Genomic DNA, 22,580 nt, shown 5'->3' on the forward strand with positions numbered 1-22,580 from the left:
AAAAAAAAAAAAAAAAAAAAAAAAAGATATTTTGCATGGTTGCCTACAACTTAGGCCATAGCTGCTGTAAGCACCGTGCCTAAGAAAGATGCTTATTTGAGCTGTGGATACAGCTCAGCTGGTGCAATACTTTCCTAGTGTGATTGACACCCTAAGACTGATGGTCAACACCACAAAACCTAGGCATGGTAGCACATGCTATAATCTAAACACTTAGATGGTGGATGGAGGATACTTGAACAAGTTCAAGGCCATCCTTGGCTACATAATGAGTTTGAGGCCAGGCTCAGCTAGATAAGACCTTTGCTCAAGATGAAGAAGAGGTACTGGAGAAATGACTCATTGCTATGTACTTGTGGCGTGTGCAAAGGACCTGCTTTCAGTTCCCAGCACCTACATAGTGGATCAAGTAGTAGAAGCAAGGTTCAAATGGGGGGCGGTGAAGTTTTAGAAACTGCTGCCTCTTACACACTGAGGAGGACCAGATGCTCATTGTTAGCTCCACTAGGCTAAGAAAAAAAAAAAAAAAAACATTGTTAGCTCATAAAATCTCAACTGTGTTGACTATATGGCAGCAGCTCATGTGGCCTGGCAGATGATGCAACTTATTAAAAGAATAATCGTTAGCCCATAAAATCTACCTTTTTCTCCAACACTAACAACCTTGGAGGTTTTGTGTAGCTTTTGCAAGTCAGGCAGACACAGTTTTCTAATATTAAATATTTCCCCAGTAGCCTTAGCTGTCAACTGGTTATCTTAGCTCTAAGAGGAGAGAGATGGAAGCCAGATAGCCACAGGGAAAACCACTCCCAGTTGCAGCCGCTGACCCTGGATAATCAGATTCCTGCTGCTTCGGGGTCCACAAGGATGTATCATTTCCTCCTCTTCCACTTCGGCCAGAGCACTTTAGCAATATCAATACTTTCTAAAGCCTTCTGGCATTTCCTTTTAGGTCTATAATTATATTAGACTTTGAAATACACTGGAGAGCAGTTTTACATACATTATCTTTCTAATCCTCCCAGCTTCCCTAGGTGAGCTATGCGTATACTGTCTTAAGGGAAGAGACATTTGCTTGAGAGTCAAGGATGCTAGGTTCAGATAGAGACTGGTGGCATCATTCCAGCAATCAAGGTCATTGGTCAAGGTCAGCCTAAGGTTGCAAACAACTGGACCAAATTAAGTAAATAGTTTAAAAGTTATAATAAAGAAGGAAGGGGAGAGGAGGGCTAAAGAAAATAATTTTCTTTCTACCCTTCTTAAGTTCTTCATGAAGTCCCCTCTGACAAAAGCTAAGATGAAAAGAAAGAGTGTGCGCGTCGCTCAGTTGGCAGTGCACTTGCGCAGTGTGCACACAGCATGAGCTGACTCACAAGTACTGTGTAAACCAAGTACTTAGTGGGTGTGTGGGGCGAGGTTCGAGGACATCCTAGACTACACATAGTCTGAGGCCAGCCTGGAAACAAAAGACCCCCATCTCAGGGGGAAAAAGTCAATAGAAGTTTAATAATAAGTATACCTTTTATACACGTGGAGAAAACCCAGAGAGATAAGCAACCCTAAAAACCCTTGTTCCATTCCTGAATCCCATGATGAAAAAAGAAAACGGACTTCCTCAGGTTGTCCTCTGACTTCCATAGGATTGTGAGGTGGCAGGTGAGCATACGTACTTATAATTTATACATATTTAAATGAAACTATATATTTTTACATGTATATGCATATATATGTAAAGACAAAACCCTAGTGTATGATTTTAGTGGCTTTTCAAGTTATAGTGCTTAAAAGCTTTAAGGATTAAATGTGCCATCCCTATTTTTATCTAAAATGTCTGGCTTTTATAAACACGATTTTTCAGATGGTGCTTTTGAGGTTGATGGTATAGGTTTGTAGATTAAAAAGATAAAAAATATGTAAAGTTTTAAAAATGGTCAAGAGCTGGGTGTGGTGGTGCATGACTTTAATCCCAGCACTTGGGAGGCAGAGGCAGGAGCATTTCTGAGTTCGAGGCCAGCCTGGTCTACAGAGTGAGTTCCAGGACAGCCAGGGCTACACAGAGAAACCCTGTCTCAAAAAACCAAAAAAAAAAAAAAAATGGTCAAAGGAATTTTTATTATACATACATATGTCACAAGAAATCGAAGAGATGTTTTTATTGCAAACATGGTCCCTAATTGTGCTCATAAAATTCTCTTCATTCTCAGCCCACCATCAGGGGCTGGTGTGTGCTTGTGTGCAGGCAGGCACTCATGTGTCTGGGCTCCTTTTCCATCCCACGCCACTTCATTTTAGTGTGGCTCATCATCTTATCATTGAACTGTTCTGTTTTCTCACCAAGGGCAGGCCAAAGACAGACAGACAGACAGACAGACAGAGGCAGACAGACAGACAGACAGAGGGAGAGAGAAAGAGAGAGTCAGTTTCTCTGCCTATTTTCAAGTGTATCCGTGATGGGGAACGAGAGCTAAGAATATTGGTTAATGAGAGAGTATTTATCTAGTATTCATGATATATTCTGGGTTTAATTCCTAACACACATAAATATGAAGACTGAGTGAGGAGCTTGATCTGATATCAGATAAGTTGAGACAGACATCAGGGGGAGGAGGATTGTTCTAAAGTGATACAGCAGACTAGTTTGCTAAAACTAGGCTTACAGGCTGGGAGATTGGATCACAACAGCCTGACTAGAAGCACGTTCAGAGGGAAGCTTTCTGAGAGGCTAGGCTGTCCTCGTTTGGCCTTCCTTCCCTGTCTCAGTTAGGGCTTCTATCGCTGTGGTAAACACTATCACCAAAAGCAACCTGGGAAGGAAAGGTTTATTCAGCTTACACTTCCACACCACACTTCATTACCAAAGAAAGTCAGGACAGAAGCCCAAGCGGAGCCTGGAGACAGGGACTGACACAGAGACGGTGAAGGGAGTGCTTACTGCCTTGTTTCCTCCTGCTCGCCCAGCCTGCTCTCTTATAGCACTCAAGACCACCAGCCCAGGACTGGCACTACCCACAGTGGGCTCCGCCCTCCCATATCAATCACTGATTATGAAAATGCCCTATAGGATTGCCTACAAGCTGATCTTATGGGAGCGTTTTGTCAATTGAGGCTTCTTCGGAGATGACTCTTACTGTGTCAAGTTGATGTAAAACTAGTACATTTCCTTTAGGGCACTCACTTACTTACCTGATTTTACCTGCTGAGCCACTGCCCAGGCCCCTTCATTCTTCTTTGTGCCCAAATAATACTCTATTGTATAGAGAAACTATATTTTCTTCATTCCTCTTTAAATAGGCACCTACACTAATGCCTTATACTAGCTATTACGAATAGTCTATAATAACCCTGGGTGTGACCGTGTATCTTTTATGTGCTGACTTCATTTTACCCAAGACGGCCGAATCATGGTAGATCTGGTTTTAGGGCTTTGAGGAACCTCTATACCAGTATACCAGTGACTTTCAGCCTCCTTAACCCCTGACCTTTTAATACAGTTCATCATCTTGTGGTGACCCCCAATCATAAAATTATTTTGGCTGCTACTTCATAACTATAACTTGGCTACTGTTACGAATCATACTGTAGATGTCTATGTTTTCTAGTGGTCTTATGTGACCCCTGGGAAAGTCGTTAAACCCCCAAATGGACCCACTGCTCCACACTCTATTCCCCAGTAGCTGTACTAGTTTGCATTCCACCGATAATTATGAGGACCTCTTTTACTCCAATTCCTTGCCAATTTCTGTTACTTGTTTATTATTATAATTGAGCTGACACCCACCTTATAGTAAGCTACAAAGTGGCTTTTCAGGTGTATTTGAGCCATTTATCTGTTTCTTTTATTTATGCTCTTGAGAATTGAACCTAGGGCCTTGTACACCCTAGAAAAATGCTCTACCATGTCTGCAGCCCTCCATGCCTACGCTGGCTTTGAGCTTAATTGGTAATCTAGCCAGCCTTAAACTTGCAATAGTCCTGCCTTAGTCTTCAAGTAGTTAGGACTAGAGACTGCTACCATAAGAGCCACCTATAGAATTTTTTTTTTTTTTGAGAACATGTTTTTTGAGATCACTTGTTTGATTTCTTCTTGGTCGTCTTCTTCCTCCTTCTCCTCCTCCTCTTCTTCTTTTTCCTCCTCCTCTTTCTCTTCCTCTATTTGTGCTCATAATCTTTATAATCTTTCCTGAAGTCATAATTTAATATAATTTTTGTTTTCTATTCTTAGAATTTCCAGAACTTTGGATTGGGATATATCTCAATTGATAGAGTATTTATCTAGCATGTATAAGGTTTGGTTTTGATCCCTAACACCATAGGAACCAGATATGGTGATATATCTCTAATCCCAGCCTTCTAGAGGTAGAGAGGCAAGAGGATGAGAGGTTCAGGTCATTTTCAGCTACATAGTGAGTTTGAGGCCAGTCAAAGATACACAGTGCCCTGTCTTAAAAAATATAAAAATAAACAAGGTGTATAGGGGTAGAAATTTCCAGCTGTTACATGCTTTAGCCCTATCTTCTACTTTACTATAATTGAATCCAGAAGAAGAAAATTGGACAGTCAAGGTTCCACTGCAATGTGAAAAGTAGGGTCATAGGCAAAGACATTGGCACACAGTGTAGTGTTGGGTTTTGGCTAAAGGAAAATGGGCCTGTAGCTGCACCAAGTTTTAACATCTTCCAAAGCATAAAGGGAGAGGGAGACACTAATTTGGTGCAGTTTCCAAATGAGAATGTGGTTCTGAATGAAAGGTTCTCTTTCATGGAATGTTGTCACTGAATTTCTCTTTCTGGGCATCGGTATGCTGCCTGTCTGCCAGGTGCGTGTCACTTGTTGCTGCAGATCCAGACTGCATTTAGCTGGTAGCCATAGGTGCCTGCCCACTCCTGCCTCATGCCTTCCTGAGATCAGGGCACTCTACACTCCCTGCCTTACTCCTCAGTTTATCCACACATACACTTCTTCACACTGTATCCCAGGCTAGCCTGGAACCCACCACACCACTGAGACTGATCGTAGACTCACAACAGTACTCCTGTATCTGCCTGTTAAACATTGGGAATTGCAGGCATAAGCCACCAAGTCTGGCTCTGGATATTTGCTGTCTACTTCTTATTAGAACCGGAGAATGTCCTAAAATCTAAGCACCTAGTCTTTGTGCCCTTGATGTGTATTGATGGGTCCCAGTATCTGCAGGCTCTACATCTGGGGGCTTGACTAGCTATAGGTAGAGCACATTTGGGAAGTACAATTGCATCAGTCCTGAACCTGTACTGGATTTCTTGTCATTGTTTCCAAGACAATACAATAGCAACTGCATCACATTTGCATTGTGTTCTGTATTATAAGTGAACTAGAGGGGAGATGAAATTTACAGGAGAATATGTACAGGTTATGTGCAAACATTGGGCTATTTTATATAGCAGACTTGACTATCTATGGATCTTTGGTATTGGGGGGTCTTGGACTCTGTCCTGTAGATACTGAGGGAGGACTGTATCTTAGAAGTATACAGTTTTCTGCAGGGTACTTAGTTTGATTTTTCTCTGGTAATATAAGTATTTGGCTGGTTTATGTAATGGTATATAGTGGAACATGCATACTGCATGGCAGGTTGATTGACAGAACACCAGGAAATGCTCAAAGTATGGATTATAGAACATTCCTCCTCCTCCTCCTGCTTCTTCAGCGTGAACTTCCTATTACTAATAGGCATGAACTTGGCTGAAACATTCAAATTTAGGGAATGTAGTAATCAGACAGTGGGAAAACTCCCTTTCAAAGAGTGCATCAGAGACAGGCATGGAAGTGTATGCCCGTAATTCTAGCACCAGGGAGGCAGAGGCAGGAGGGATGGGAGTTCAAAGCCAGGCTGAGCTCTGTAGAAAGGTCCAGTCTAGAATGGGTTATCTGAAATCTCGTGTTTAAAAAAAAAAAAAAAAAAAAAGGCCAAGAGTGAGGCCCTTTTACTGGTTGAATCAGTAGGCCCCTGGGTCAGCTTCAAGGCTGAGGCTTTGGGTAGGGCTTCATTCTTTCTGTGACCTCGGCCACCTGCCTGTGCTGTAGTCATTGACCTCATGGCACATCATCCTTGCTATTACGCTATGCATCCTCTAGAAAGTCTCCCAGGAGCCTCTCTGGCTCTGGATCCTAAGCCCACATCAGTCAGGGTTCTCTGGAGAAAAAGAACTGATAGAACACACACACACACACACACACACACACTCTTAATCGAGTTGTTGTGGTCCAACTGTTCCAACCATGACTGTTTTATGACAGCTAAAGAATCCAATAGATGTTTGGTTCATGAGACCTCCTGCTTCAGCTGGTCCTCAGTATATGCCAGGATCCCTAAGAAGCAGGCTCTAAGACATGTGGAGGGATGAATTTGCTAGCAAGAGTGAGGGCAACCAGGCAAACATAGATAGATTCCTTCTTCCATGTCCTTTATATACACTGAAACCAGTAGGCCCAGACTTAAGGTGGATCTTCAGTCAACACAAATCCCTCATAGTTGTACCTGGGAGTTTAGATTTTAGTTAATTCCAGATGCAATCAGGTTCCCTTCCCTTCCCCTCCCCTTCCTCCTTTTCTCCTCTCCTCTCCTTGCCTCACCTTGCCTTCCACCCTTATCCCTTCTTCTCCCCTCCCCTCCCTGTCCCTCTCTTCTTCTCTTCATTATTTCTCAATTCCTTACTCTCCCCTCATTTAACAGTCCTGAGGATCAAACCTTGGAGTTTGTACATGCAGCCATTTAGCTGTACTCTCAGCCCCAGAACAGCATTCTGACTCCCTACACTGATAATAGAAAACAAAATGATACTATCTTGGCACAAAGTATCATTCAGTAAGTGGCTGCTGATAGTCTCTGTTACCATTATCATCAACATCTGCATCATCAGATGCCTCTCTGGGAATGGTTCTTATATCTTTAACCTCACCCAGTTCTGATCTTAATATCTTACTCTACATGGCCGATGCAAAATCACAATCACTCCTTCCTCTCCCTCCACACCTGACACTGCAGATGCTTAATCACATATCAAGATCTCCTGGGAGACAGTCCCCTGAACATGCCTGTGGGATATTATTTGGGGATTAATTGAGGTAGGAAGACCCAGCCACTATGGGTAGCACCGTTGCTGGAATCCTGGACTGTAGAAGAAAAGGAGCTGAGCACAGTGTTCATCTCGGTCTTCCTGACTGGATGCAATATAACCAGCGGCTCCCAGCTCCAGGTGACATGATTTCTCCATCACCAAGGCCTCTCCCCTTGCACTGGGAGCCAAAATAAACCGAACCCTTTCTTAAGTTGTTTTTGTTCAAGTAGTTTATCACAGCAACAAACGAGTACCCTGCTCAGGCTGTTTTTTCTACCTGGCGTTTGTTTGTTTGTTTGTTTGTTTTGTTTTGTTTTCTCTGTGTAGCCCTGGCTGTCCTGGAACTCACTNTGTAGACCAGGCTGGCCTCGAACTCAGAAATCCGCCTGCCTCTGCCTCCCAAGTGCTGGGATAAAAGGCCTGTGGCCACCACCTCCTGGCTCTACCTGAAGTTTCTTGTCGCTGGAATTGGAAATAGCCGGAAAGCTTTACAATGAAGTGTTACATTTTGATTTCTCACCTATTATCTTGGCTAAAGTTACTTTGAATCCTTTTCCTCTTCTCATTCCCCATCTTCTCTTCCTTTGTGCCAACTAAACAATTATAACCTTATCCAAACTCAGAGCCGTCAAAGTGTTGTTTTGTTCTTGTAACACCCGCTAATAGGATCCTGTGCCCTAAAATCAATTTCCTGCTTTCACATCCGCTTGTCAGGGCTGAGGAAGTAATTATCTTCGCTTGTGACTCACCATTGTTATTGCCCTTGGAAAGCCTTCCTATCCCAAGTACCTAGTACCATCCTTCAGAGGAGTCGGAACTCACAAACAATTGCTTATCTTCCTGCATCAAGGACTTCTGCTGTTTGGGAAATAGTCCTTCAACTGCCTCCCCTTAGTATGACTTAAAGTGGGTGGTTACAGACTGAAGTACAGCTCGAATTGTCTTTTCCTTGGGGGTGAATGTAGAAGAATCAGGACTTCCAGAGCAGCTCCTGCGTTGTTCTAGGCCAGCCTGCCTGAACTATGTCTCACAAACAATACAAACAACACCAATAACTGCTTTCTGAGCCATTTGCTGGGATTCATACCTGCCATTACAACACTGGGGAGAATAAGACAAGAAGATCTCATGTGTGAGACCAGCCCAGGTGATACAGTGAGTTCCAGGCCAGCCCTTTGAGTCCTTGTCAAAACAACAAAAACAAAAACAAAAAAATAATAAAAATAAAAACCAAAAAACACTCTTTCTGTCCTAATTCCTTATTAATTCATGTTTTCTTCCCTAATGTTTGGGGTTTTATTTTATATCTTGACAAATTTTTTAAAATATACACTATATTGTTGTAGGGTATTCACCAGAAAAGACTGCTCGGACATGAGTTTTAAGCCAATAGAAAGTCTTTATTAGCTGGCAACTACATTGGGTGTTTGGGATCCCAGTATAGCACTGAACCCTTCTTGGGGTGAGCTTATAAGCACAAAGACCGTACCCTGGGTTGTCATACTTAAGTTAACAAGAGCAGATAGCCAGAAGGGGAACTACAGAAGCTAAAAAGCAAGGTTAGTCCATTTAGAGACTTTCCCAAAACTATATGGACTTTGATGGATTAGGCTTTGTTTTAGTTTTGGCAGGTGGTGCTGTGTGCCGTTTTACAACCTGAATAGCACTTCTGTTGGGGTTTAGGAGTTGCCCCACAAACTACACACCCAAGGATCTCAGTCAGGCAGGGATGGTTTATTGAGCATTTGCTCCAGAACTGTTCAATCAGTGCCACAAACCAGACTCAGGAGCTGATTGTAACAACAGGCCGGAATCCTAAAGAACCTTTAAGCCTGAAATCCATAAATACCTGTGCCAAGTTACTCCACCACAATTTAGGGATAGAGGACTTCCATATGAACAGATCTGTGTTATACATTTATGTATCCTGCTCCCATTGGTTGGCATATTCAACTGTGGCAGGGAACTTGCCTTGCCTAACTTTCATGTCTTGTCTTGCCAACCATTAAGTCAGTTACCCACACATATGACTCTTTCTGCCAAGTAAGATGTCAGTTCCCAGGGAGGTTTGGGGAGCTTAAAACTCTAATTGACTCCCATTTAAAATGCAAACCATACTCCACGTGGCTTCTCTTATGTAGGTGTCTCTCTTATGTTGAGGGGTCCATCCTAGGGGCAGCTCATCGTACACAAATGCAGGAAATGCCGCCAGGCAGTTGGTTCAGGTCCAAGCTTCTAACTATACAAAGCAGTTCTAACTGACCTGATTGTGATTGGTTTCCGAGAACACCAAACAGCATATGCAGTCAACTCTGGCATGAGAACATTTCCTGGTAACATTAGTAACAGCATCAAGTGGCTGGCTAGACAGGCAGCAGTTCCTGGGCCTTAACACTTCCATCACCATCACCAAGTTGGTGTGCTAAAAACTGGGCCCTGTTGCGATGTGCCACGCTGGTCGTGTGCTTGGTTTGAAAGAAAACATTGCAACCGGACTGTGTGTGTGTGTTTGCTCTGAGATAGACTCTCACTGTGCAGCCAAGTCAGCCTCTCCTCCCTCAGCCTCATACGTGCTCAGGTATGAGTTACAGATGTGCTACGTTGTCACTCTTTCCCAAGGAACATTTCAGGGAAGAATAGAAGTGACCATCCTCCTCCCTGCTCCATAGGTGGCTTACAGTCACATGGATAGTTGACCGTGTCCAGCTCAGGAAGCTGCTTTGCTCTCTGTCCTTAGATCACTTGTGTGGGTAAGATGGAAGCCAGTGCCACTTTAGATAATCAGCTTCCTTTATTCCTTTGTGTGCAGACATTATCTTACTAATCTCTCTCTCTCTCTCTCTCTCTCTCTCTCTCCCTCCCCACCCCACCCCACCCAACCCCACCCCCAAAGTTTCTCCTCTGTATAACAGCTCTGGCTGTTCTTGAACTCTCTTTATAAACCAGCCTGGCCTTGAACTCACAGAGATCCACCTATCTCTTCCTCCCAAGTGCTGGGATTAATGGCATGTATCACCCACCATACCCAGCTCATTTTATTAATTTCTAAGGGGAAATGTAGCCTCATATCCACACAGTAAAGAATTCCCTCTCTACTGTGAGGAGTATTTTGGTAGGTCAAATGGAACGTCCTTACCTTCTGCATAGTTGATTTGAAAGAAAACATTGCAACTGGACTGGGTGTGGTACACAGTGAACAGTCTGGTCCTTAGCCAGTAGGTTAGTGTTTCTGCAACAAGAGGCTCCATTTTCACTTGCCTCCACTCTCCGGCCCTGTCTGCTTTTCCTGTTTAATATCACATTTAATGCCAGAGCAGACTGATGATATGGCTCTGTACTTGATTCACATGCCCAGGGCCCTAGGTTTGAGCCCTAGAACTACCAAACAAGAACAAAGGTTTAGGTGACTCCTCGAATACAAATATCCAACCAATCTATGAGCCTTGGGAATTTCACAAAAGCAAAGAAAAAGACACCAGAGGGTGTCGGACATTAGACACTGAGACAGTGAAAATGTTTGTTTGGAGGCTAGAGGTGGTAGCTCAGTTATATGGCATTTGCCCAACATGCTCGAGGCCCTAGATTCAACTCCCACAACTTCAAAGGGAAAAGGAAAAAAAAAATCATCTATGAAGGACAGCTATTGATAGGATCGCAGTTAGAAAACGTATGTGGTCGTCAGAGAGGTTTCCTCCTGCAACAGATGAGAATAGATACGGAAAACAGAAACCCACAACCAGACCAGAAGGAAAGAAAATGTATGTGAGCTTTGAACACACTCTCTTCTCACACCCTCCCCCACCCCTTTCGAGAGGATAGCCCTGCCTGCAGCAGGCCTGCAAGCTCATAAGTAGGTAGCGTAGAGGCCAGAAAATTAGTTCAAGGCCAGAGTTTGTTTGCTACTTGAGACCTTATTTGTCAGGCTCTGAGACCTTATTTACATAAACAAACAACCTACTGTGTAGGAGAAATAAGTTTACTAAGGAGCGAACGCATCAAACGCTTAGCTTCAGTGTCTTATGACTCTTAGTCCTCCTTTATTATTTCTAGCCTATCTTTTTCTAGATCATCGAGTATGCTCTTCCGTGTGATTAACATCAAGTTTGTGCCAGGCTAGGCTATTGGTGGATGCTTTCAATACAATTTCAGGAGGCTGAGGCAGAAGGACTACATGTTTGGGATAGGCCTGGGAAAAACCTTTTTAAACCACATCCCAAAATGCAATTATAAAATAGCTGAGGATGTTGGCCAGAGATAAATGCTTACCTTGTCTGGCCTGCGTAAGGCCCAGGAGTCAGTTCCTCAGCAACACAGAAAACAAGACAAAAGAGCACAAACACTTAGAGCAAGTGAGGTAGGGTCTATTGTAGCCCAGTCTAGTCTTGGGCTAAGTAGGGGGAGATGACCTTGAACTCCAGATCCCCCGGGCTTCAAGCTCCCAGTTGCTGGAATTACAGGAATTGCTGTAATTATCTTGCCCAGCTCTGGCAACTGATGTCTGGATTCGCTGTGGAGAAATGCCATATTAAAGTGTTGAAACAATTTGCTTCTCTTTCTTTAGACTATAAACTTTCACATTTAGCTGTTATTTCTTCAGATGTTATGTAACAGATGGCTATAAAAGAAACTTCTGGCTTCCTTAGCACAGTTATATTTCAAATTTTACCGTGTCTTAGCACGCTCCCTTATTTCATGCTTGCCTTTGGCTTAAGAGATTGAAGTATCTTCAGTGAGGTTATCTGTACACTTGATCTAGATATATGTCTCAAGTTCCTGCTCCTTAGTGGGTAAAAGGTAACAGCACTGTCAGGGAGGGAAGCACAATGATGTGTGCCAAGACTGATATCTGTCATGAGAAGACAAAGAACCCCTCAAGGGCTCCAGGTCAGGAATGTGGTGCCAGATCTCTGACGTGAGTTATTCATTTGTTCCTCACCTGGAAACTGCACAGCAACCAACCAAGAAGAGAGATGGGTTAGTGAGCTGCCCAGATCGGGCACTCAGGCTGTGAAGGTGGCAGAGCTGGGAGGGAAAGTCGGGTTATCTAACTCTAAAACCTGTGCCCAGGGGACAGATTGTGGAATGAGGGGCAGGGAGTAGGATATAAAGTAAATAAATTGAGTAAATAAATAAATAAATAAATAAATAAAGCCAGTGCCCTTACTGGATGTGGAAGAAAACCCATTCAAGGTCACTCTCAGCTGCATAACAAGTTCCTGGGAAACCTGGATTATGTAAAATTCTGTCTTACAAACAAACAAACAAACAAAAACCTAAATCAGGGCCATCATGGTGAGGCTAAGATGACTTTGCCTCACCTGCCTGTTATCTGGAGTTCAATCCGAAGAACCCGGGTAAAGAGGGAAGGAGAGAACTAATTCCATACACTTGTCCTGTGACCTCCACATGTGCCATGTCAAGAAACAGGTGGCAACACACATGTTAACCCAGCATTGGGGCTTTCTGGCTAACCGGGCAAGTGACAAGTTTAGTGAAGAGATCCTGTCTCAAGAAAGAAAAAGAGTTGAGTGTCATGAAGAACACTCAAAAGTTCACCTCAGTCTTCCCCCATGCACACACAAAGTGTGCCCCGGCACCCACAGGTACACATATGAACATACAGGAACCCTCCCACCACACGTGGTCTGAAACCTGTGCTCTGCCATGCAGAGTGTATCTTCTTTTCTAAGAGTTCCTTAACACCACAGCCTTTCAGTAAGATTCCAGATTGTTTGTTTTTATAAGCAATGCTGTCTCTTTCAGCAGACGGTGGAACTGGTAAACTTCGCAGCGAGCAGATGGTACCATCTGCCCATCACAGAGCTAAGAGAGCTATCTGGGGCTAGGTTTGCCACTTAACAGGTGCTACACTGTGGAATAAATGTGTGTTGCTTATGCCATCACATGACCGGCTAGCTGAACTCCGTCAGGTCTTTATTTTTTGGGTTTCTCTTGGGCTGCTAGAGACAAGGTCTTCACAAGACAAAGGTATGAAACTATCTTAGTTAGGGTTTCAATGCTACGAACAGACACCATGACCAAGGCAACTGTTATAAAAGACAACGTTTAATTGGGCCTGGCTTACTGGTTCTGAGGTTCAGTCCTTTATCATCATGGCAGGCAACATGACAGCATCCAGGTAGGCATGGCTCTGGAGGAGGAGCTGAGAGTTCTACATCTTGTTCTGAAGGCAAACAGAACACTGTCTTGCAAGCAGATATGAGGAGGGTCTCAAAGCCCATCCCCACAGTGACACCCTTCCTCCAACAGGTCCACATCTCCCAGCAGTGCTACTACCTATTCATATTCAAAACCACCACAGACACTTAGTGTTTGTGTCATTAAACATTTAATAAGAGAGGGAAAAAAAATACCTTTCAAGGCAAAATAGTCTTAGCAACAATACAGGGGGTGAAAATTGTACCTCTTAGTTTTATTTGAAATCAGGCTGTCTTTTTTTGTTGTTTGTTTGTTTGTTTGTTTGAGACAGGGTTTCTCTGTGTAGCTCTGGCTGTCCTGGCACTCACTTTGTAGACCAGGCTGGCCTCGAACTCAGAAATCCTCCTGCCTCTGCCTCCCGAGTGCTGGGATTAAAGGCGTGCGCCACCACGCCCGGCTCAGGCTGTCTTTATATCCCATCCCCCTGGCTGGCCTAGAACTTGCTTTTTAGACCAGATTGGCCTCAAACTTGCTAAAATTCTGCTATCTCCACTTCCAAGTACTAGGATCTATAGATAGATATCTGCTATCATATCTGGCTATAAATTGACATTATATATTTTCATTGGTTTGAAACTTTTCTTAGGACCAGAGATTATACCAGGACCCTACACATGTCCAATGGCCCTTGGGGCAGTGTCAATGCTAGGCAAATGTTCTACCTCTGAATCATTCTGAAAAATACTTGTGATGGACTGTTGCAAGACCTCCCTGGAGAGACAGAAGAGAAATAACTGTTTATCTCAAATAGACCAGGAACAGAGAAACCTAAGAAAGAATTTACCATGCCTACCTTGGTGAAATAAGTGAACCTGTTGGGGTTACAGGAGCCTGAGTGACCCACGGACAAGCTATACCACTAAAGGGTCCCATCCCCATTGAATTTCGATCTCCTACTATTCTTTAATATTTTTGAGATCACACATATATGAACAGGAAGGAGTAGAGCCTAAAACCTCAGGAAAGCATAAGAGGGATTACGATGATCTCATGACTCTCACCCTACAGCAAGGGAGCTCCACTCCCATTGGCTAATGAACTGTCTGCTGTATCGTTCTGAAGGCAGAGGTGTCTGCTAGGTCATCAAAGCTGCTGTGCCCATGATGGCCAATGAATGTCATGTCAAGCCCAGAGCAAAGAATTCCATACACTACTGCTACAACCTATTGTGGAATCTGTTATACTGAGACTGCTCTCTGGTAGTAATCATAGCATGGTTAATGTTTCATATAATTCGCCATGCCAAGGGAAAGCAGTAGGCAGTAGGTATTAGTCTATGTGCAGGTCGTAATTCAAAATACTGTTGTGAGAGTTATCATGGGGATTTTTTTTTAAAATCAGCAAACTGAAAACAAGATCACACAAACTAATTTATGTTTTACGGATTTATGCAAAAGTGTGGCTATGCACACGGAAGCCAGGTTTTGGGATACTCCTATGGCAAGTTGCTTGGTTTGTTTCTCAGTCTACATTGTACTGTGCTGACATCAGATGGGTCTGAGAGTATGCAGGACTATCAGGGGATTCAGTGAGTTTGTATTTTTTGGTGTGAGTGTTTCATTTTGGGTTTTGGCAGTGTCTCTGATTTAATTCAGCCCTGTGTGTGCTAGGAAACCCTCTGCCACTGAGCTACATCCTTAACCCTTTTTTTGTTGTTGTTGTTGTTATTTTCGAGACAGGGTTTCTTTGTATAGCCCTGGCTGTCCTGGAACTCACTTTGTAGACCAGGCTGGCCTCAAACTTAGAAATCCACCTGCCCCTGCCTCCGGAGTGCTGGGATTAAAGGCGTGCGCCACCACGCCCGGCAACCCACTGTTTTTGCCTCCAAGGCCAACATTATTCTTTTATCCAAATAGTTTATCAACATTTTGACATTGCCAAGCTCCCATAAGAGTCTTTGGGTTAAAATGTTGTCCATGGTACTTTCCTAATAGGGATCCTACATTTTGAATTCTGATGGAAAAAAAAAAAAATCATGGGCTGGAGAGATGGCTCAGCAGTTAAGAGCACTGACTGCTCTTCCAGAGGTCCTGAGTTCAAATCCCAGCAACCACATGGTGGCTCACAACCACCGGTAATGAGATCTGACGCCCTCTTCTGGTGCATCTTGAAGACAGCTACAGTGTACTTATGTATAATAGTAAATAAATCTTAAAAAAAAAAATCATATAAAAGCAAAGTACTTTCCAAAGTGGCACTGGGTTTGGCACTAGTAAATTATTTTTCCATTTCAGTGCCCATTTCATCCTCTGTATGAATCAGGAATTGGGCCTGTTGGCACAGGCTTGTAACTCTAGCAATTTGGAAGGCTGAAGCAGAAAGGTTCCAAGTTTAGGTATTACCTGGACTGCAAGTCCAGTATATGAGTTCAAGGTCAGCCTGGACAACCTAGTAAGACTGTATCATAAAACGAAAACTGTACAAAGGGCTGGGCATATGTACTCAATGATAGAAGTATGTCCTTCATACATGTGTAGCCCAATGGTTAATCCCCAGCACTTCAAAGCAATGCTGTTGCCAATGATAACAGTAATTAACCAGAGGAATTGTGTGTTAATAATGTGAATGATAAATACAGTCAGAGGACCTAGTGAGCCAGTGAATGCTGTAGAGAAAGAGGTTAGTGGGTTAAATCATTTGTCTTTGTGGTTTATAGAACTTTGCATCTCATATTCCTAAGACACTTTCTACTAATAAATATTTTAAAGTTTTTCTATTTTTCCTACAGATGAGCTATCAATGGCAGTCATAGATATTCAGGCTTTTATTAAACAAACTAATTTTCTAGGTGAGATGACTCTAGATCTTTATTACATCTATCTATCTATCTATCTATCTATCTATCTATCTATCTATCTATCTCTGTCTGTCTATCTGTGTTCAGGGGACCACGTGGAAGGATGTATGTGTCATAGTTCATGTAAGGAGGTCAAAGGGTAGTGTTTAGGAGTCAGTTCTCTCCTTCCATCTTGTGGGTCCTGAGAATAAAACTCAGGCCATCAGACCTGGCATCAGGCATCTTTACCCACTGAGCTGTCTCACCTCCTTTACAGCAACTTTTGTAGACACCTAAAACATTTGTCCTGCATGCTGGATCAGGCCTCTGATTCCATACTCAGGACACAGATTCCGAGGGATTGCTGTGGATTTGAAGCCACCCCGGGCTACATGATGAGGACCCATTCAGGCAGGCCTAGATAGCAAAACTGTATCTGAAAAACAAAACATAAAAAGGAAAAAAAAAACAACAACAGACCCCTCCAGTTTTGACTATCTGAGAGATGTCTTCAGGGTCAAGAACAGAATAGTGGATTTGGTCTCAGTCCAATGGGTGCTGATGCTATCTACCAGGACTCTACGGGGTACCTGGTCTCACTTCTTCCTCAATAGAGGCTGAGCCATCCCACCTCAAGGCCCTTTTATGATTCCCTGGTTTTAAAATTATGTTAAACTTTAAAATTCTTTGCATTTGCTTATTGACTGGGATTTTTCCTCCCTATTGTCTGAAATAATTATTCAAAATTTGTTCATTATTTTTCACTTAATTTTGAAGGAATCTTGTTTTTACCAAAAGCTGCAGATAATCTCTCCATTGAACTTCCAACACAGCTTAAATAGAGTTTCTTAAGAAATTTGCGGGCTGGTGAGATGGCTCAGTGGGTAAGAGCACCCGACTGCTCTTCCAAAGGTCCGGAGTTCAAATCCCAGCAACTACATGGTGGCTCACAACCATCCGTAACAAGATCTGGCGCCCTCTTCTGGAGTGTCTGAAGACAGCTACAGTGTACTTACATATAATAAATAAATAAATCTTTAAAAAAAAAAAAGAAATTTGCAATATCCATCTTGAAGTTTCTCCTGCCTCCCTATTCAGGTTGGGGGGTGGGGTGGGGATGGCAGTACCCCACCATGATAATCTGTTGTTGATTTTTTTAAAAAATAACTTTATTGAACTGTAGTTCATATACTATATAATCCACCGACCTAAAGCATACAATTTGAAGCTGACGAGATAGCTCAGTTGATAAAAATATTTGCTGTATAATCAGGAGGACCTGAGTTCAGTCCCCATAACATGGTTCTAAAAGCCTGGCATGGTACTTCTAGTAATCTCAGTGCTGGGGAGGCAGAGGCAGCTGGGTCCTTGGTGCTCACCGGTGAGCCCACCAAGACTGATTGATAACTTGAGTTTGGTCCCCAACTACTGCAAGGTAGTAAAAGAGAACTGACTTCCACAGTTTGTCCTCTGACCTCCACTGAACACCATACTCCATGCACATTTCTTCCCTCTATACACAAGTAAATAAATAAATAAATAAATGCAATAATAATACTTCTTTAACGTGGCAAATAATGTTACATATGTGCAAAGGGCCTACATACTCTCTGGTTAGTGGTTCAGTCCCTATAAGCCCCTATGGCCCAGGTTAGTTGATTCTGTAGATTTTCTTGTGGTGTCTTTGACCTCTCTGGCTCCTTCAGTCATTCCTCCCCCTCTTTCACTGGATTCCCTGAGCTCTGCCTAAGGTTTGGCTATGGGTCTCTGCATCTGTTTCCATCAGGTGCTAGGTGAAGCCTCTCTGATGACAGTTATGCTAGGTTCGTGTCTGCAAGTATCATTAATATCATTAATAGTGTCAGGGTGGGCTCTCTTTCCTGGCAAGAATCTCAGGTTGGGCCAGTCATTGGTTGGCCATTCCCTCCATTCCTCCTCCATCTTTATCTCTGCATGTCTTATAGGCAGGAAAAATTGTGGGTCAAAGGTTCTGTGGCTGAGTTGATGTCCCCAGTCCTCCTTTGGAAGTCTTGCCTGGTTACTGGGGGTAGCAGTTTCAGGTTTAGTATTTCCATTGCTAGGAGTCTTAGTTTGGGTCATCTTAATAGACTCCTGTGAATTCCCATGGTCTTAAGTTTCTAGCTTATTCCAGGGATGCCTCCCTACCTGTTGCAGATATTTGATCACATCTTGAACCACAAGACTATAACTGGGAAAAAGAAAAAAAAACAAAAACAAAAACAAAAAAAAACCTTGTGGTGGTGTGACTCAACCCTGGCACACACCTTGATAGAAGAGCTTTCTGTTTACTGTAAACAAGAGCTATGGAGCTCAGCCCTAGCACACACCTTTAACCTAAGAGCTTTCTGTAAACAAGAGCTAAACAAAGTCAAACATGGGTCAAGAGGAGGGGCAACTGCAAAATGCAGTTCTCAGGGAGTGAACCAGGGAAGTAGAAAGGAGGAGGGGCTTGGAGTTAAGGGGTCTTTAAGACGCTGTAGAGAAAGAGCTTTTCCTTCTGGGATGTCGAGGAATAGGAAGGTCAGTTGGGTGCCTTCTCTGTCTCTCTGAGCTAGCAGGCTTTCACCATATTATCTGGCTCCTGAGTCTTCTCTGGTAAAAATCGAACGGCTGGGTTTTTTTGTTTTAAGAACAACACCCACCAATTTCAGTTTCTCTCCCTCAGTCCTCTCCACACTTGATCCCCTTCTGTTCATATCCCCACCTCCTCTCCCACCCAGGTCCCCCCGCCCCCTCCATCTACCCCTAATGTCTATCTATTTCCCCGTCTCAGTGAGATTCAAGCATATTGATTTGGGCCCTTTTTGTAACTTAGCTTCTTTGGGCTTGGGGATTGTAGCATGGTTATCCTGTATGTTACAGCTAATATCCATTTATAAGTGAACACCACGTATACCCTTTTGAATCTGGATTACCTCACTCAGGATGATATTTTCTAGCCGCATTTATTTGCCTGCAAATTTCATGATATCCTTATTTTTAATAGCTGAATAGTATTCCCTTGTGTAAATGGACCACTTTTTTTTTTTTTTTTTTTGAGACAGGGTTTCTCTGTGTAGCCCTGGCTGTCATGGAACTCACTTTGTAGACCAGGCTGGCCTCTAACTCATAAATCCACCTGCCTCTGCCTCCATAGAGCTGGGATTAAAGGCGTGTGCCACCACCGCCCAGCCACATTTTCTTTATTTATCCTTCAGCTGAAGGATATCTAGGTTACATACCTTGTGGTATGGTGGTGGTATAGTCAGGTCTTGAGCTAGAACTATTCCCAATTTTCTGAAAACTGCCAGATTGCTTTTCAAAGTTTTTGTACAAGTTTGCACACTCAGCAGCCATGAGGGTTTGCCTTTCTCCACATCCTCACCAGCATGTGCTGTCACTTGCATTTTTGATCTTAGCCATTCTAACAGGTAGAAGATGGACTATCAGAATAGTTTTGATTTGCATTTCCCTGGTGACTAAGGACTTTGAACATTTCTTTAAGTGCTTCTCAGCCATTGGAGGTTCCTCACTCAAGAATTCTCTGTTGGGACCTACCTGTACCCCATTTTTAATTGGATTATTTGGTTTGTTGATGTCTAATTTCTTGAGTTCTTAACATATTTTGGGTATCAGCCCTGTGTCAAATGTAGAGTTGGTGAAGATCTCTTCCCATTCTGTAGGCTGCTATTCTATCCTATTGATGGTGTCCTTTGCTTCAGGAAGTCCCATTTATTAATTGTTGAGCTGAGTGCCTGAGATATTGGTGTTCTATTCAGGAAGTTGTCTCCTATGCCAATGAGTTCAAGGCTATTCTTCACTTTCTTTTCTATTAGATTTAGTATATCTGGTTTTATGTCGAGGTCTTTGATCAACTCGAGCTTGAGTTTTGATGTACACATTTTAGCAAATAAAGACCAGTGATGTAGAATGTTTGGTAGAATGTTTACCTGCCATGTTTAAATTGTGCGCAATGGCACAGACCTACAATCCAAACCCTCAGGAGACAGGCAGAATGATCAGGATGTCAAGGTCACCCTTGAGTACATATAGTGAGTTCAAAGCCAGCCTGGGCTACAGCAGACTCTGTCTCAAAGAGAAAAGAAATGAAGTCTTAGTATGGGATATATACATACACTGTGCTGGGTTGCTGGGAGCCTGGGGTTAATTCATGTAGAAAAACAAGGGAAATAAGTGAGCCATGAGAATGTACAGTGTGGTATGTGATCTGGTGGAGGGGACCCTGGGGCCAGTAGTACACTACGAAGAGAACTCGGGTGAGACTGAACTGAAAGACTTTCAGAGGATCTGGCTACCAAATTTTTTAAATGTGTGTCACGTGAGAAGAATTTGGGAGTGCGTGTGCGCCACTCCACAAGCCCACATGGCATTTGTGTAGCCTCTTTCTTGGGACTTTTGCCCCTATTGGCTAGAATCTTCTGGCTGTGTCGCTCTCTGGCCTGCATGCCACACATTCTCCATGGGTTGTCTCTTCTCCCCAGTGTCTAACAAGCACCCGTTTGTGGACAGCAACCTCCTCTACCAGTTCAGAATGAACTTCCGTCGGAGGCGAAGGCTGATGGAGCTGCTCAATGAGAAGTCCCCGTCCTCTCAGGAGACACATGACAGTCCCTTCTGTCTGAGGAAGCAGAGCCACGACAGTCGGAAATCTACCAGCTTTATGTCAGGTATGCCGGTTTTTCGGTGTGTTTGTCTTTTGAGAGGTAATAAAGTGTGGGGCTGAGAATCCTTTGGTATGCTGCTTGCTAGTACACAGGAAGCCCAAGGTTTAATCCCTAGCAACACCCAGGTGTGGCAGCGCATTCCTGTAAATTCCAGAACTCAGGAGGAGGAGGCGGGTGGATTAGAAAAGCAGCGTCATCCAAAACTACAGTATTTGAAGTCTTCTTGGGTTGTGTGAGACCTTGTGTTAAACACGCGTGCATGCGCGAGCACACACACACACACACACACACACACACACACACACACACACACCATCCCAAATACAGAACTGGGAGATGTTTAAAGAGAATCCCCAACTCCTCTGAAAACTTGGCATGAACTCAAGGCCCTTGGTGACTTAAAGTTCAGAAGCACTGGGTGGCTGAGGGGCCCTAGCCTGTGATCCCAGTAATTGGGAGGTAGAGGCAAGAACTCAAGGTCAGGTTTAGAGCCATAACTTCCTAAGATCCTGCCTCAAAAGGAAGAGAGGGAATGAGGGAGGAAAGGAAGAAAGGAAGGAAGGAAATAGGAAGGAGAGAAGGGAGGAAAGAAAGGAGGGAGGGAGGGAGGAAGAGAAGGAGGGAGGGAGGGAGGACAAAGTAAATTAGCACTGGGCTTAAGGGCTTAAGTCAGCCCCAAATGTATTTGTCGCATCTTGCTTATGCATAGGAGCTGATAACAAGAACACTTACCCTGTCAAAGGAGACATTTCTGTGCCCTGGGTTCTGCAGCATGGTTTGCTCAATTCTTCCTGTAACCCCAAGGAAACGATTGCTCCTGTCCTCATTTTATAGATGAGGAAACACCCTAGCACTGGAGTGGTTGACAGTTCCAAGTGGTAAGACGTGGCTTCACACCGGCAGCTCCAATTTATCACCACCACCCCCCTTTCGAGTCCCGTATATCCAAAGGTCCTCATACACACCTTGGCACAAAATAAGAAGGAAGCAAGAGTTGCTAAGCAGAAAAGTGAAAACCGAGCTGAAGGCCAGCTGCCCAAGTTTATGCTCCAAGGTTAGCATAGGTGTTAGCATTCTGTCTAAGCTCTGCCCCACAGTTACCTGGCAATAGCCAGGTGTGCCTGACTCGCTATAAAGGGGGATGCTTGTCCCTTCTGCTCTCTCTTGGTCTCTTGCATTCTTGCTCCCGCTCTGTCCTCTCATTCCCCCCCCCCATTCTCCTCCCCACTGTGTCTCCTCAGGCTCATGGCTGGCCTCTACTCCTCTACTCACTCTCTCCCTCTTCCTCTCCTTCTCTTGCTCTCTCGCTCTCTCTCTCTGCCTTTCTCTGTCTCTACTCTTCTTCCCATTCCCTGAACAAACTCTTATTCTATACTGTACTGTACTGTCATGTAGCTGGTCCCTCAGAAGGGAAGGGAGGCTTCAGCATGGGCCCGTGGAGGCACGTCCTTCCCCCATACCTTACCACACCTCCACCAAACACATTCCTTCTCTCCTTATCTTTTTATAAAACACAAGAATAGGGACACACTGCTGTCTTGTGCAGATGCAAGTAACATTCTTTGGGGCAGGGGCTTGCCTGCTTCTTGAATAGGTTCAGCAGAGATGAAGAGAATTCAGTATCACAGTCCTGTAAAGCCACCCATAGTTGTTTGCTTGTTTGGTTTCTTTTAATTGTTTGTTTTTTTTAATTTTTTTTTTAAGATTTATTTATTTCATTTATGAGTACACTGTAGCTCTCTTCAGACACATCAGAAGAGGGCACCCGGATCCCATTACAGATGGTTGTGAGCCACCATGTGG

The 22,580-nt window shown here is 43.6% G+C and overlaps 1 protein-coding gene across 1 annotated transcript in view; it reads left to right on the forward strand.

The window, feature by feature from the left end:
* The window catches only part of Deptor (DEP domain containing MTOR interacting protein), a 140,776-nt gene that overhangs the window by 73,725 nt on the left and 44,471 nt on the right, over nucleotides 1–22,580 (forward strand). The window contains exon 5 of the mRNA XM_021183757.2: nucleotides 20,595–20,780. Coding sequence (XP_021039416.1) covers nucleotides 20,595–20,780 — 186 coding nt within the window. The remainder of the gene's footprint in view (nucleotides 1–20,594; nucleotides 20,781–22,580) is intronic.

The sequence above is a fragment of the Mus caroli genome, chromosome 15, assembly GCF_900094665.2.
Source record: "Mus caroli chromosome 15, CAROLI_EIJ_v1.1, whole genome shotgun sequence".
In the NCBI taxonomy this organism is placed as follows: Eukaryota; Metazoa; Chordata; class Mammalia; order Rodentia; family Muridae; genus Mus; species Mus caroli.